General features: G+C 39.9%; 1 protein-coding gene across 1 annotated transcript in view; it reads left to right on the top strand.

The window, feature by feature from the left end:
• The window catches only part of ANKRD42 (ankyrin repeat domain 42), a gene marked incomplete at its 5' end in the record, with an annotated part of 83520 nt that overhangs the window by 43376 nt on the left and 26786 nt on the right, over positions 1–13358 (top strand). Inside the window, one exon of the mRNA XM_035264380.3 lies at positions 3224–3349. Within this exon, the coding sequence (XP_035120271.3) occupies positions 3224–3349 (126 nt within the window). The remainder of the gene's footprint in view (positions 1–3223; positions 3350–13358) is intronic.

Raw genomic sequence — 13358 nt, 5'->3', positions numbered from 1 at the left:
GATGTAGTGTTAATCTTGTGGTTTTAATTTTCATTTCTTTGATAGTTAATTATGTTGAACATCTTTTCATATGCTTATTGGCCATTCATATATCTTCTTTTATGAAGTGTCTATTTTGTTGCCCTTTTAAAAATTGGGTCGTTTCTCTACTTATTGAGTTTTGACAGTTCCTTATACGTTCTGGATAAAAACTCTTTGTCAAGTATCTATATGTATTGCTAATATCCTCTCTTATTCAGAGGCTTGTCTTTTTGTTTTGGTTTTTAGAGACAGATTCTTTCTTCTTTTTTTTGAGACAGAGTTTCATTCTTGTCTCCCAGTCTGTAGTGCAATGATGTGATCTTGGCTCACTTACAATCTCTGCTTCCTGGGTTTAAGCGTAGAGACAGATTCTTGCTCTGTCATACAGGCTGGAGTGCAGTGGCACAATCATAGCTCACTGTAACCTAGAACTCCTGAGCTCAAGTGATCCTCCTGCCTAAGCCTCCCAAGTAGCTAGGTCTACAGGCATACCACATGACACCTGGCTAATATTTTAAAGTTGTTTTTGGTAGAGACAGGGTCTCACTATGTTGCCCAGGCTGAACTCGAACTCCTGGACTCAAGCAATCTTCCCGTGTTGGTTTTTCAAAGCATTGGAATTACAAGTGTGAGCCACCAGACCTGCCTGCCTTTTTCTTTTCTTAACAATATCTTACAAAGAGCAAAAGTTTTAAATTTTGATAAAGTACAGTTTACCATTTTTTTATGATTAGCATTTTTAGTTCTATCTATGAATTATTTGCCTATCCCAAGATCAGCAGATATTCTCCTATGGTTTCTTCTGGAAGTTTAATAGTTCTAGTTTCTACATTTAAATCATTGATCTATATCAAGTTGAGTTTTGTATGTGGAATGAAATAAGGTGTTGATTTAAATTTTATGTTTATTTTATTTTACATATAGCCAGTTGTTCCAGCACCATTTTTGGGAAAGATTCCCCTTTACTTATTGAAATGTCTTGGCACCTTTGTCAAAAACCAGTTGCTTTAGATATATGGATCTACGGCTGGGTGTGGTGGATCAGGCCTGTAATCTCGGCACTTTGAGAGACCGAGGTGGGGGGGAATCACAAGATCAGGAGTTTGAGACCAGCCTAACCAATATGATGAAACCCAGACTCTACTAAAAATACAAAAATTAGCCAGGTATGGTGACCTGTGCCTGTAATCCCAGCTATTCAGGAGGCTGAGGCAGGAGTATTGCTTGAACCCTGAAGGTGGAGGTTGCAGTGAGCTGAAATCGTGCTGCACACCAGCTTGGGTGACAGAGCGAGACTCCATTTCAAAAGAAAAAAAAATATATGTGTGTGTGTGTGTGTGTGTGTGTTTATATTACATATATATGTACACACACACACACATATATATATATATAATTCTATTCTTGCGGGTCTTCGTTGTATTCTGTCTTACTGATCTGTATGTCTGTTTGCCATTATTACACTGCCTTGATTACTGTAACTTTATAATAAGTCTCAAAATCAAGTAGTATAAGTCCTTTCAACTTTATTCTTTTAAAAATATTCTTTGGCTATTCTAGGCTGTTTCTTTCCATATGTAAAAATGAGAATAGCTACATTTTAGATTTGTTAAGAGGGTTAAATTATGCAGTCCTTTGGTGTCCAAGTATCCAAGAAGATCTTACTAAAAAAAAAAAAAAAGGCAAAATGATGCATTCCTTACAAGTGCTTACTACTGTGTCTGACATTTTTGGTAAAGACTCAATTTATGTAGTTATTAGCATTAAAGACATTTTATTAAGCATCAACTATATGCTAGGGATTGGATTAGGTACCGTCAGTGTTGTGTGTGGGTGTATGTGTGTTTGTGTGTGCATGTATGTGTATATATGTACAGCTGGTCCTCCATATCTGCAAGTTCCACATCTGCAGATTCAACAGATGGAAAATATTTGAAGGAGAAACCAATAAAAATAACAATACAGCAATTAAATTAATGCACATAAATAACCATACAAGCTGGATGCAGTGGTCCATGCCTATAATCCAAGTGCTTTGCTAGGAGGCTGGGGCAGGAGGATTGCTTGAGGCCAGGAGTTTGAGACGAGCCTGGGAAACATAGTGAGGCCCCCCACAACTCATATATATACACACATTAGTTAGGCATCATGGTGCATCCCTGTAATCCCAGCTACCCAGGAGTTCAAGGTTACAGTGAGCTGTGATCACACCTGGGTGACAGAGTGAGACCCTGTCTCTGAAACAAAACAAACAAAAGCAAAACAGTATGACAACTATTTACATAGCATTTCAATTGCCTTACGTATTATGAGTAACCTAGAGATTATTTAAAGTATATGGAAGGGAGGATGTGCATAGGTTATATGCAAGTATTATACCATTTTATAGAAGGGACTCGGACATCCATAGATTTTGGTATCTTTGGGGGTCCTGGAACCCTGAGGATTCCAAGGGATGACTCTATTGTGTGTGTACATATACACTTCTTATCTGCTTCTAGTCTGTTTTGTTGTCTTTGCTGTCTTGCAAGCAGGGAAGGAGTGGTCTGTGCAACTACAGGCCATGAGACTGTGTGTCTATTTAGTTATTTATTTTTGAGATGGAATCTCACTCTTTTGCCCAGGCTGGAGTGCAGTAGCACGATCTTGGCTAACTGCAACCTCCACCTCCCAGGTTCAAGTGATTCTCTTGCCTCAGCCTCCTGACTAGCTGTGATGACATGTGTGAGCCACAACACCTAAATAATTTCTGTATTTTTAGTAGAGATGGGGTTTCACCATGTTGGCCAGACTGGTCTTCAACTCCTGACCTCAAGTGATCCACCCGCCTCAGCCTCCTGAAGTGCTGGGATTACAGGTGTGAGCCACAATGCCTGGCCTCCAAGTGTGTCTTTATACAAAGGATTTTAAATGACCATCCTCTGTGTTTTGCAGTGGTATGAGAGAAAAAGAGAATATGGCTAAAAATAGTTCTGGTATAATACTTCTGGCATGTTTGAAGTCCTGAGGGGAGGAGGAGTAGAATGATTAGTAATAATCTTTTCTTACAATGCTCTTTTTACTGCTTATCATCAACTGAACTTGTTCCATTACAACAGCCTTATATTTGATAAAATATTGGAACCTGAAATATATGACAGCTTAAGACAGGGAAAATAATAAACTCTTGTGTTTACTGAAATGCTGAATTTTTTATTTATAGCTTTAGCATTTCCAGGTCATGTGGCTGCCTTTAAGGGTGATTTGGGAATGCTTAAGAAATTAGTAGAAGATGGAGCAATCAATATTAATGAACGTGCTGATAACGGATCAACTCCTATGCATAAAGGTGAGTTATGATTCCTGCTTTCAGTTCTGATACAATTGCTGCTGTTATTAATCTTTTAAAGTAATTATCAGTCAGAAACACATGAAACATAAAGCTTTTTCTGATGCCCTAGCAGATATTAATCTACCTTGTATGATATACAGAATGCCTAATTTTCAATTCAAATGTAATGTTCATTTTATGATGCCAGATATTTATGTACTATCTTATTCAAGGGTAATTCCAATAAAATTTCTATAGTGGCATTATCATGTTAGTTAAGATGTGAAATGTACTGCTAGAGAAATTTCTTAGAATACCATTTTTAAAATGACCTATTAATTCATACTAAAATAGAAATCATCTCTCTCCCTGTCTCTCTTTTTTATCTTGAGGCAGGGTCTGGTTCTCTCACCCAGGCTGGAGTGCAGGTGGAGACCTCCTGGGCTCAAGTCATCTTCCCACCTCAGTGTCCCGAGTTAGCTGGGATTACTACAGGCATGTGCCACCACACGTGGCTAATTTTTTGTCTTTTTAGTAGAGATGGGGTTTCACTGTTGACCTGTCTGGCCTTGAACTCCTGGCCTCAAGTGATCTGCCCACTTTGGTCTCCTAAAGTTCAGGATTACAAGTGTGAGTCACCATGCCTGGCTTGATGGCAGGTGATTCTTATTAAACTCTTAGAGTTGGGAGGACTCAAGATGGCGCTGTGAGAACAACCCAGGATTGAAGCTCTCGCTAGACGCACGGAGAGGGTGAGTCCGGGAAGCATTTCCAGATGTATCTTAGTTGCCCACAGAACGGGGAAATCCCCAGGTATAAAAGAGATGCCGGACGCCAGGCAGAGGTCTCCGCTGGCGTAGCTGGCAGCCGGAGCGCAGAGGCGCTCCACAGCGCTCCATGCAAAAGCGCACTGTTACAGGTGCCCTGTTGAACAGGCAAACTAAGACCCGAGAGGGCTGAACTTGAGACTGAACGAGTCTTGAACTGTGACCCAGCCCAGGAAATCCTAGGAACTCAGCGTTTGGGGGAGTGCAGTGCGACAAACAAAAGGGCGATTCCAAACGCTCCCGGTGAATAGGGTTTTTTTTTAAAGCGCAGCTCCGCGGGGGAGGGGCATCAGCCATTACCGAGGCAATCAGCCCCTACTGAGGTACACGCCCCTTGCTGATGCAGCCTGCCGCTGCCGAGGCAACCCGGTACAACAAAGAGACTCCGCCCCAGGGCATAGCCCGTGGTAACAGGGCGGAGACCACAGCAGAAGGGCAGAGCCTGCAGGAAAAGGGCGAACCTCACACCAGCAGGGCGGAGCCTCGGCAGGCAAAAAGTGCCTAGACTGCCTCCTAGCTGGGCAGGACAGTGAGGCGGACACTCACAAGGAAAGCCCCAAACCCCCCCCCCCCCCGAGACAGAGCATCTGAGGAAAAAAAAGGGGTTTTCTTACGAGTTAGGTTGCAGCAGAACTAAACATAGCAGCCTAGCAGCCCTGAATGAACAACAGAGCTCACAGCTCAGCACTTGAGCTCCTACAGACTGTCTTCTCAAGCAACTCCCTGACCCCTCTATATCCATAAGACTGACATTCGGCAGACATCATCCTGGGACAAACATAGCAGAAAAAGAAACTGGTAGCATCCCTTGCTGTTCTGCAGCCGCTACAGGTGTACCCCAGACAAGCAGGGCCTGGAGTGGACCTCAGCAGTCGTACAGCGAAGGGGCTAGACTGGTAGAAGGAAAACCAAGTAACAGAAATACTTCATCATCAACAATCTGGGTGTCCACTCAGAGATCCAATCAAAAAGTCAGCAACTACACAGACGACAGGTGGATAAATCCACAAAGATGGGAAGAAACCAGCGCAAAAAGGAGGAAAACACCCGAAACCAGAACACCTCGCCACCTAGAAAGGACCAAAACTCCTCACCAGCAAGGGAACAAAGCTGGACGGAGAATGACTGTGACGAAATGACGGAATTGGACTTCAGAAGGTGGATAATGAGAAACTTTTGTGAGCTAAAAGAACATGTTTTAAATCAACGTAAAGAAACTAAGAACCTTGAAAAAAGATTTGAGGAAATGATAACAAGAATGGATACCTTAGAGAGGAATATGAATGAATTAAAGGAGCTGAAAAACACAATACGAGAACTTCGCGAAGCATGCACAAGTATCAATAGCCGAATTGATCAAGCAGAAGAAAGAATATCTGAAGTCGAGGATCAACTCAATGAAATAAAACGAGAAGCCAAGATCAGAGAAAAAAGCGCAAAAAGGAATGAACAAAGTCTCCAAGAAATGTGGGACTATGTGAAGAGACCTAACCTACGTTTGATAGGCGTACCAGAATGTGATGAAGAGAATGAATCCAAGCTGGAAAATACTCTTCAGGACATTATCCAGGAAAATTTCCCCCACCTAGCAAGACAGGCCAACACTCAAATGCAGGAAATACAGAGAACACCACAGCGATATTCCGCAAGAAGAGCAAGCCCAAGGCACATAATCGTCAGATTCAACAAGGTTGAAATAAAGGAGAAAATACTAAGGGCAGCCAGAGAGAAAGGTCGGGTCACCCACAAAGGGAAGCCCATCAGACTCACAGCAGATCTCTCGGCAGAAACTCTACAAGCCAGAAGAGAATGGGGGCCAATATTCAACATCCTTAAAGAAAAGAACTTTCAACCCAGAATTTCATATCCAGCCAAACTGAGCTTCAGAAGTGAAGGAAAAATAAAATCCTTTGCGAACAAGCAAGCACTCGGAGATTTTGTCACCACCAGCCCTGCTTTACAAGAGCTCCTGAAAGAGGCACTATACATAGAAAGGAACAACCAGTACCAGCCATTCCAAAATCACACTAAATGCTAAAGAGCATCAACATAATGAAGAATCTACAACAACTAACGGGAAAAACAGCCAGCTAGCATCAAAATGGCAGTGTCAAATTCACACATAACCATATTAACCCTAAATGTAAATGGACTAAATGCACCAATCAAAAGACACAGACTGGCAAATTGGATAAAAAGCCAAAACCCAGCAGTGTGCTGTATCCAGGAAACCCATCTCACATGCAAGGATACACAAAGGCTCAAAATAAAGGGATGGAGGAAGATTTACCAAGCAAATGGAGAGCAAAAGAAAGCAGGAGTTGCAATCCTCATCTCTGATAAAATAGACTTTAAAGCAACAAAGATCAAAAGAGACAAAGAAGGCCATTACATAATGGTAAAAGGATTGATACAACAAGAAGAGCTAACGATCCTAAACATATATGGACCCAATACAGGAGCACCCAGATACATAAGGCAAGTTCTTAACGACTTACAAAGAGACATAGACTCCCACACAATAATAGCGGGAGACTTTAACACTCCACTGTCAATATTAGACAGATCAACCAGACAGAAAATTAACAAGGATATCCAGGGCTTGAACTCAGACCTGGAGCAAGCAAACCTGATAGACATTTATAGAACTCTCCACCCCAAATCCACAGAATATACATTCTTCTCAGCACCACATCATACCTACTCTAAAATTGACCACATAATTGGAAGTAAAGCACTGCTCAGCAAATGCAAAACAACTGAAATCATAACAAACAGCCTCTCAGACCATAGTGCAATCAAGTTAGAACTCAGAATTCAGAAACCAACCCAGAACCGCACAGCTTCATGGAAACTGAACAACTGGCTCCTGAATGTTGACTGGATAAACAACGAAATGAAGGCAGAAATAAAGAAGTTCTTCGAAACCAATGAGAACGAAGACACAACATGCCAGAATCTCTGGGACACATTTACAGCAGTCTCTAGAGGAAAGTATATAGCAATAAGTGCCCATATGAGAAGAATGGAGAGATCCAAAATTGACACCCTATCGTCAAAATTGAAACAGCTAGAGGAGCAAGATCAAAAAAACTCAAAACCCAGCAGAAGACAAGAAATAACTAAGATCAGAGCTAAACTGAAGGAGAATGAGACACGAAAAACCCTCCAAAAAATCAATAAATCCAAGAGCTGGTTTTTTGAAAAGATCAACAAAATAGACAGACCGCTAGCCAGACTGATTAAAAAGAAAAGAGAGAACAACCAAATAGATTCAATAAAAAATGATAAAGGGGAAATCAACACAGATTCCACAGAAATTCAAACCATCATCAGAGAATATTACAAACGACTCTATGCACATAAACTAGTAAACCTGGAAGAAATGGATAAATTCCTGGACTCCTGTGTCCTCCCAAGCCTAAACCAGGAGGAAGCTGAAACTATGAATAGACCAATAACAAGGTCAGAAGTCGAGGCAGCAATTAAGAGCCTACCACACAAAAAAAGCCCAGGTCCAGACGGGTTCACAGCCGAATTCTACCAGACACACAAAGAGGAGCTGGTACCATTCCTTCTGAAACTATTCCAAATAATCCAAAAAGAAGGAATCCTACCCAAATCATTCTACGAGACCAATATCATCCTGATACCAAAAGCCGGCAGAGACCCAACAAGAAAAGAAAACTTCAGGCCAATATCCATGATGAACATAGATGCAAAAATCTTCAATAAAATATTGGCAAGCCGATTGCAACAGCAAATCAAAAAACTTATTCATCATGATCAAGTAGGATTCATCCCGGGGATGCAAGGCTGGTTCAACATACGCAAGTCTATAAACGTAATTCACCACATAATCAGAACCAAAAACAAAAACCACATGATTATCTCAATTGATGCAGAGAAGGCATTTGACAAAATTCAACAGCCCTTTATGCTAAAAACCCTCAATAAACTCGGTATCGATGGAACGTATCTCAAAGTAATAAAAGCTATTTATGACAAACCAACAGCCAATATCATACTGAATGGGCAAAAACTGGAAGCATTCCCTTTGAAGTCCGGCACTAGACAAGGATGCCCTCTGTCACCACTCCTATTTAATATAGTACTGGAAGTTCTAGCCAGAGCAATCAGGCAAGAAAAAGAAAAAAGGGTATTCAAATAGGAAAGGTGGAAGCCAAATTGTCTCTATTTGCAGACGACATGATAATATACCTGGAAGACCCCATCACCTCAGCACAAAAACTCCTGAAACTGATAAGCAACTTCAGCAAAGTCTCAGGATATAAAATCAATGTGCAAAAATCACAAGCATTCCTCTACACCAATAACAGACTAAAAGAGAGCCAAATCAAGAACGAACTGCCATTCACAATTGCTACAAAAAGAATAAAATACCTTGGAATACAACTCACAAGGAACGTAAGGGACCTCTTCAGGGAAAACTACAAACCACTGCTCAACGAAATCAGAGAGGACACAAACAGATGGAGAAACATTCCATGTTCATGGTTAAAAAGAATTGATATCGTGAAAATGGCTATACTGCCCAACGTAATTTATAGAATCAATGCTATCCCCATCAAGCTACCATTGACTTTCTTCACAGAACTGGAAAAAACCACCTTGAACTTCATATGGAACCAAAAGAGAGCCCGCATAGCCAAGTCAATTCTAAGCAAAAAGAACACAGCGGGGGGCATCACACTACCGGATTTCAAACTATACTATAAGGCTACAGTAATCAAAACAGCATGGTACTGGTACCAAAACAGAGATATAGATCAATGGAACAGAACAGAGGCATCAGAGGCAACACAACATAGCTATAACCATACAATCTTTGATAAACCTGACAAAAACAAGCAATGGGGAAAGGACTCCCTGTTCAACAAATGGTGTTGGGAAAACTGGCTAGCCATGTGTAGAAAGCAGAAACTGAACCCCTTCCTGACACCTTACACCAAAATTAACTCCAGATGGATTAAAGACTTAAACATAAGACCCGGCACCATAAAAACCCTAGAAGGAAATCTAGGCAAAACCATCCAGGACATAGGAGTAGGCAAGGACTTCATGAACAAAACACCAAAAGCATTGGCAATAAAAGCCAAAATAGACAAATGGCACCTAATCAAACTCCACAGCTTCTGCACAGCAAAAGAAACAGTCTCTAGTGTGAATCGGCAACCAACAGAATGGGAAAAAATTTTTGCAGTTTACCCATCTGACAAAGGGCTGATATGCAGAATTTACAAAGAACTCAAACAGATTTACAGGAAAAAAACAAACAAGCCCATTCAAAAGTGGTCAAAGGATATGAACAGACACTTTACGAAAGAAGACATATATAAGGCCAACAATCATATGAAAAAATGCTCATCGTCACTGGTCATCAGAGAGATGCAAATCAAAACCACATTGAGATACCATCTCACGCCAGTTAGAATTGCGATCATTAAAAATCTGGAGACAACAGATGCTGGAGAGGATGTGGAGAAAAAGGAACACTTTTACACTGTTGGTGGGAGTGTAAATTAGTCCAACCATTGTGGAAGACGGTGTGGCGATTCCTCAAGGCCTTAGAAATAGAAATCCCATTTGACCCAGCAATCCCATTACTGGGTATATATCCAAAGGACTATAAATCATTCTACTACAAGGACATGCACACAAATGTTCATTGCAGCACTGTTTACAATAGCAAAGACCTGGAATCAACCCAAATGCCCATCGATGATAGACTGGATTGGGAAAATGTGGCACATATACACCATGGAATATTATGCAGCAATCAGAAATGATGAGTTCGTGTCATTTATAGGGACATGGATGAATCTGGAGAACATCATTCTCAGCAAACTGACACAGGAACAGAAAATGAAACACCGTATATTCTCACTCATAGGCGGGTGATGAAAAATGAGAACACATGGACACAGAGAGGGGAGTACTAAACTCTGGGGTCTATAGCGGGGAAAGGGGAGGGCCAGTGGGAGGGGGAGGTGGGGAGGGATTGCCAGGGGAGAAATACCAAATGTGGGTGAAGGGGAGAAACCAAACAAAACACACTGCCATGTGTGTACCTATGCAACTGTATTGCATGCTCTGCACATGTACCCCAAAACCTAAAATGCAATAAAAAAAAAAAGAAAAAATTAAACTCTTAGAGTTGAATAAGATTTTAAAATGATTTTATTTTAATAAGATTTTATTTTATTTTAATAAGATTTTAAAATGATTTAAATTTAAAATGATTTTAGGCTTATTAGTATAATCATGTGTTTGAATTGGACTTTATTTCACAAATAACTTCTGGCTGTCCACAGATCATATATTATGTTCCTATTGGTTAGGTTTTTAGCTTACTATTTTCCAAATAGAAGATTATGTCATATGTAAACAAGGATAATTTGACGTCCTCCATTCCAATTTGGATGCTCTTTGTTTCCTTCTCTTGTCTGATTGCTCTAGCTGGGTCTTCCAGTACTGTGTTGAATAATAGAGGTGAAAGTGGGCATCCTTTTGTTCCAGATCTTAAAGGCAGGGCTTTCATATTAAGTAGTATACTAGCTGTGGGTCTGTCACATATGACTTTTATTATGTTGAGGTATGTTCCTTCTATACCCGGTTGTTGAGGGTTTTTATTAAGAATGAATGTTGAATTTTGTCAGGTGTTTTTTTCATTATCAGTTGAAATGATCATATGGTTTGTATCCTTTATTGATATGTATCACATTGATTGACTTGCATATGTTGAAATTATCTATGCATCACAGCGGTAAATCTCGCTTGGCCATGATGAAATGATCTTTCTAATGTATTGCTGAATTTCATTTGCTAGTATTTTATTGATTTTTGAATCAATATTTATCAGAGATATTGGCTTATAGCTTTATTTTTTGATGTGTCTTTGTCTGGTTTTGGAGTCAGGGTAATACTGGCCTTGTAGAATGGGTTTGGAAGTATTCCCTCCCCTTCTATTTTCTGAATAGTTTGAGTAAGATTGGTGTTAGTTCTTCTATAAATGTGTGATAGAATTCAGCAGTGGTGCTATCAGGTCCCTGGCTTTTTTTTTTTTTCCTCTGGGAGACTTTTTATTACGGCTTTGATATCATTACTCATTATTGATCTGTTCAGGTTTTGGGTTTCTTCCTGGTTCAATCTTGGTAGGTTGTATGTGTCTGGAAATTTATCTATTTCTTCTAGATTTTGTAATTAATTGGCACATAGTTACTCATAGTAGCCACTAATGATCCATTGAGTTTCTGCAGTATCGATTGTAATGTCTCATTTTCATTTCTGATTATTTATTTGGGTCTTCTCTCCTTTTTTTCTTAGTCTGGATAAATGTTTGTCAATTTTGTTGAACTTTTCAAAAAAATGCAGCTATTCGTTTCATTGATCTTTTGTATTGTTTTCTTCATTTCAATTTCATTTATTTCTGCTCTGATCTTTATTGTTTCTTTTACTAATTTTGGGTTTGGTTTGCTCTGGTTTTCTTGTTAAGATGCGTCATTAGATTTTTTTTTCTTCCTGAGATGGAGTCTTGCTCTGTCATTCATGCAGGAGTGCAGTGGTACCATCTCAGTTCACTGCAACCTCTGCCTCCCAGGTTCAAGTGATTCTCCTGATTCAGCCTCCTGAGTAGCTGGGATTACAGGCACTTGCCACCACGCCTATTAATTTTTGTATTTTTAGTAGAGATGAGGTTTCATCATGTTGGCCAGGCTGTTCTTGAACTCCTGACCTCAGGTAATCCACCAACCTTGGCCTCCCAAAGTGCTAGGATTACAGGCATGAGCCACGGTGCCTGGCCTCATTAGATTTTTTATTTCAAGTTTTTCCTGTTTTTTTATTTTTTATTTTTTATTTTTTTTATTTTAAAGATGGGGTTTTACCGTGTTGGCCAGGCTGGTATTGAACTCCTGACCTCAGGTGATCCACCCACCTCCGCCTCCCAAAGTACTAGGATTACAGGTGTGAGCCACCGTGCCTGGCCACCTGTTTTTTAATGTAGGCACTTATAGCTGTAATATTGCCTCTTAATACTGCTTTTGCTGTATCTTATGGATTTTTGTATGTTGTGTTTCCATTATCATGTGTTTCAAGAAATTTTTCAACTTCCTTCTTAATTTCTTCATTGATCCTACATTCAAAAGTACATTAAGACAGTCTTTTCTTGGGCACCATCTGTATGTTTGTACTGTACTCAAATTGGTCGTATAAAAGTTGACATCTGTTTATAATTCAATTCGCATTTCTTACATTTTGTCAGATTGCTTTTTCCTTTAGTTTTAATTTCATTCAGTAGATAAACTGCAGCATTTGTTATTGAGGCATTCTTCTTAGTTATTTAATAATTGCTTAGATCTAGTATGACTTCCTCCTTTTTTTTTGGTGAGATGAAGTCTTTCCCTGTCATATCCAGACGAGAGTGCAGTGGCGTGATCTCAGCTCACTGCAACCTCCACTTCCCAGGTTCAAGTGATTCTCTTGCCTCAGCCTCCCGAGTAGCTGGGTCTACAGGCACATGCCACCATGCCCAGCTAATTTTTGTATTTTAGTAGAGATGGGGTTTTACCATATTGGCCAGGCTGGTCTTGTATTCCTGACCTTGTAATCTACCGGCTTCGGCCTTCCAAAGTGCTGGGATTACAGGCATGAGCTACTGTGCCTGGCTGACTTCCCCTTTTCAAACTTGCAATTAAATCATAATTATTTCAAGTCATTTCTTAAAAATTTCTAATTGCTGTATAATTTTACTTTGTTTCTTATAAAACATTGGTCAAATTAGCCAACATATCCTAATCAATAGTCAGTAAAAATCTTGGGTAAATCCTCTTATTGCATTTCATTGTAGATCTATTACTTAACCTCTTTCCTTCCAGTTTTTAAACATTTTCATGTAATAAAATGAAATGTTGGGCTAAATTCATTCTGTCTTGTAAAATTCAACATTGTCCATGCTCATAAATATGATTTTGTGACTCTTAATGGCAGAAAAAATATGTTGCTATTTTTGTCTAAAGTCGAGTTATTAATAGAGATATGAGAAAGTAGGTTCTCTGTTAGTGGATTCTGGATAGGCTGTAGGAGAGAGAGAAGCCTCAGCCTCTGTGGGAAAGAGAGAAGCCCAGACTCTGCAGAAGCCAACTTGTGATTTGGCAGATGGCTCTGAGGCAGAGGACAAC

Source organism: Callithrix jacchus, chromosome 10, assembly GCF_049354715.1.
Source record: "Callithrix jacchus isolate 240 chromosome 10, calJac240_pri, whole genome shotgun sequence".
In the NCBI taxonomy this organism is placed as follows: Eukaryota; Metazoa; Chordata; class Mammalia; order Primates; family Cebidae; genus Callithrix; species Callithrix jacchus.
The sequence above is the reverse complement of the archived record's forward strand: the minus strand, read 5'-3'. Positions and strand labels throughout refer to the sequence as shown.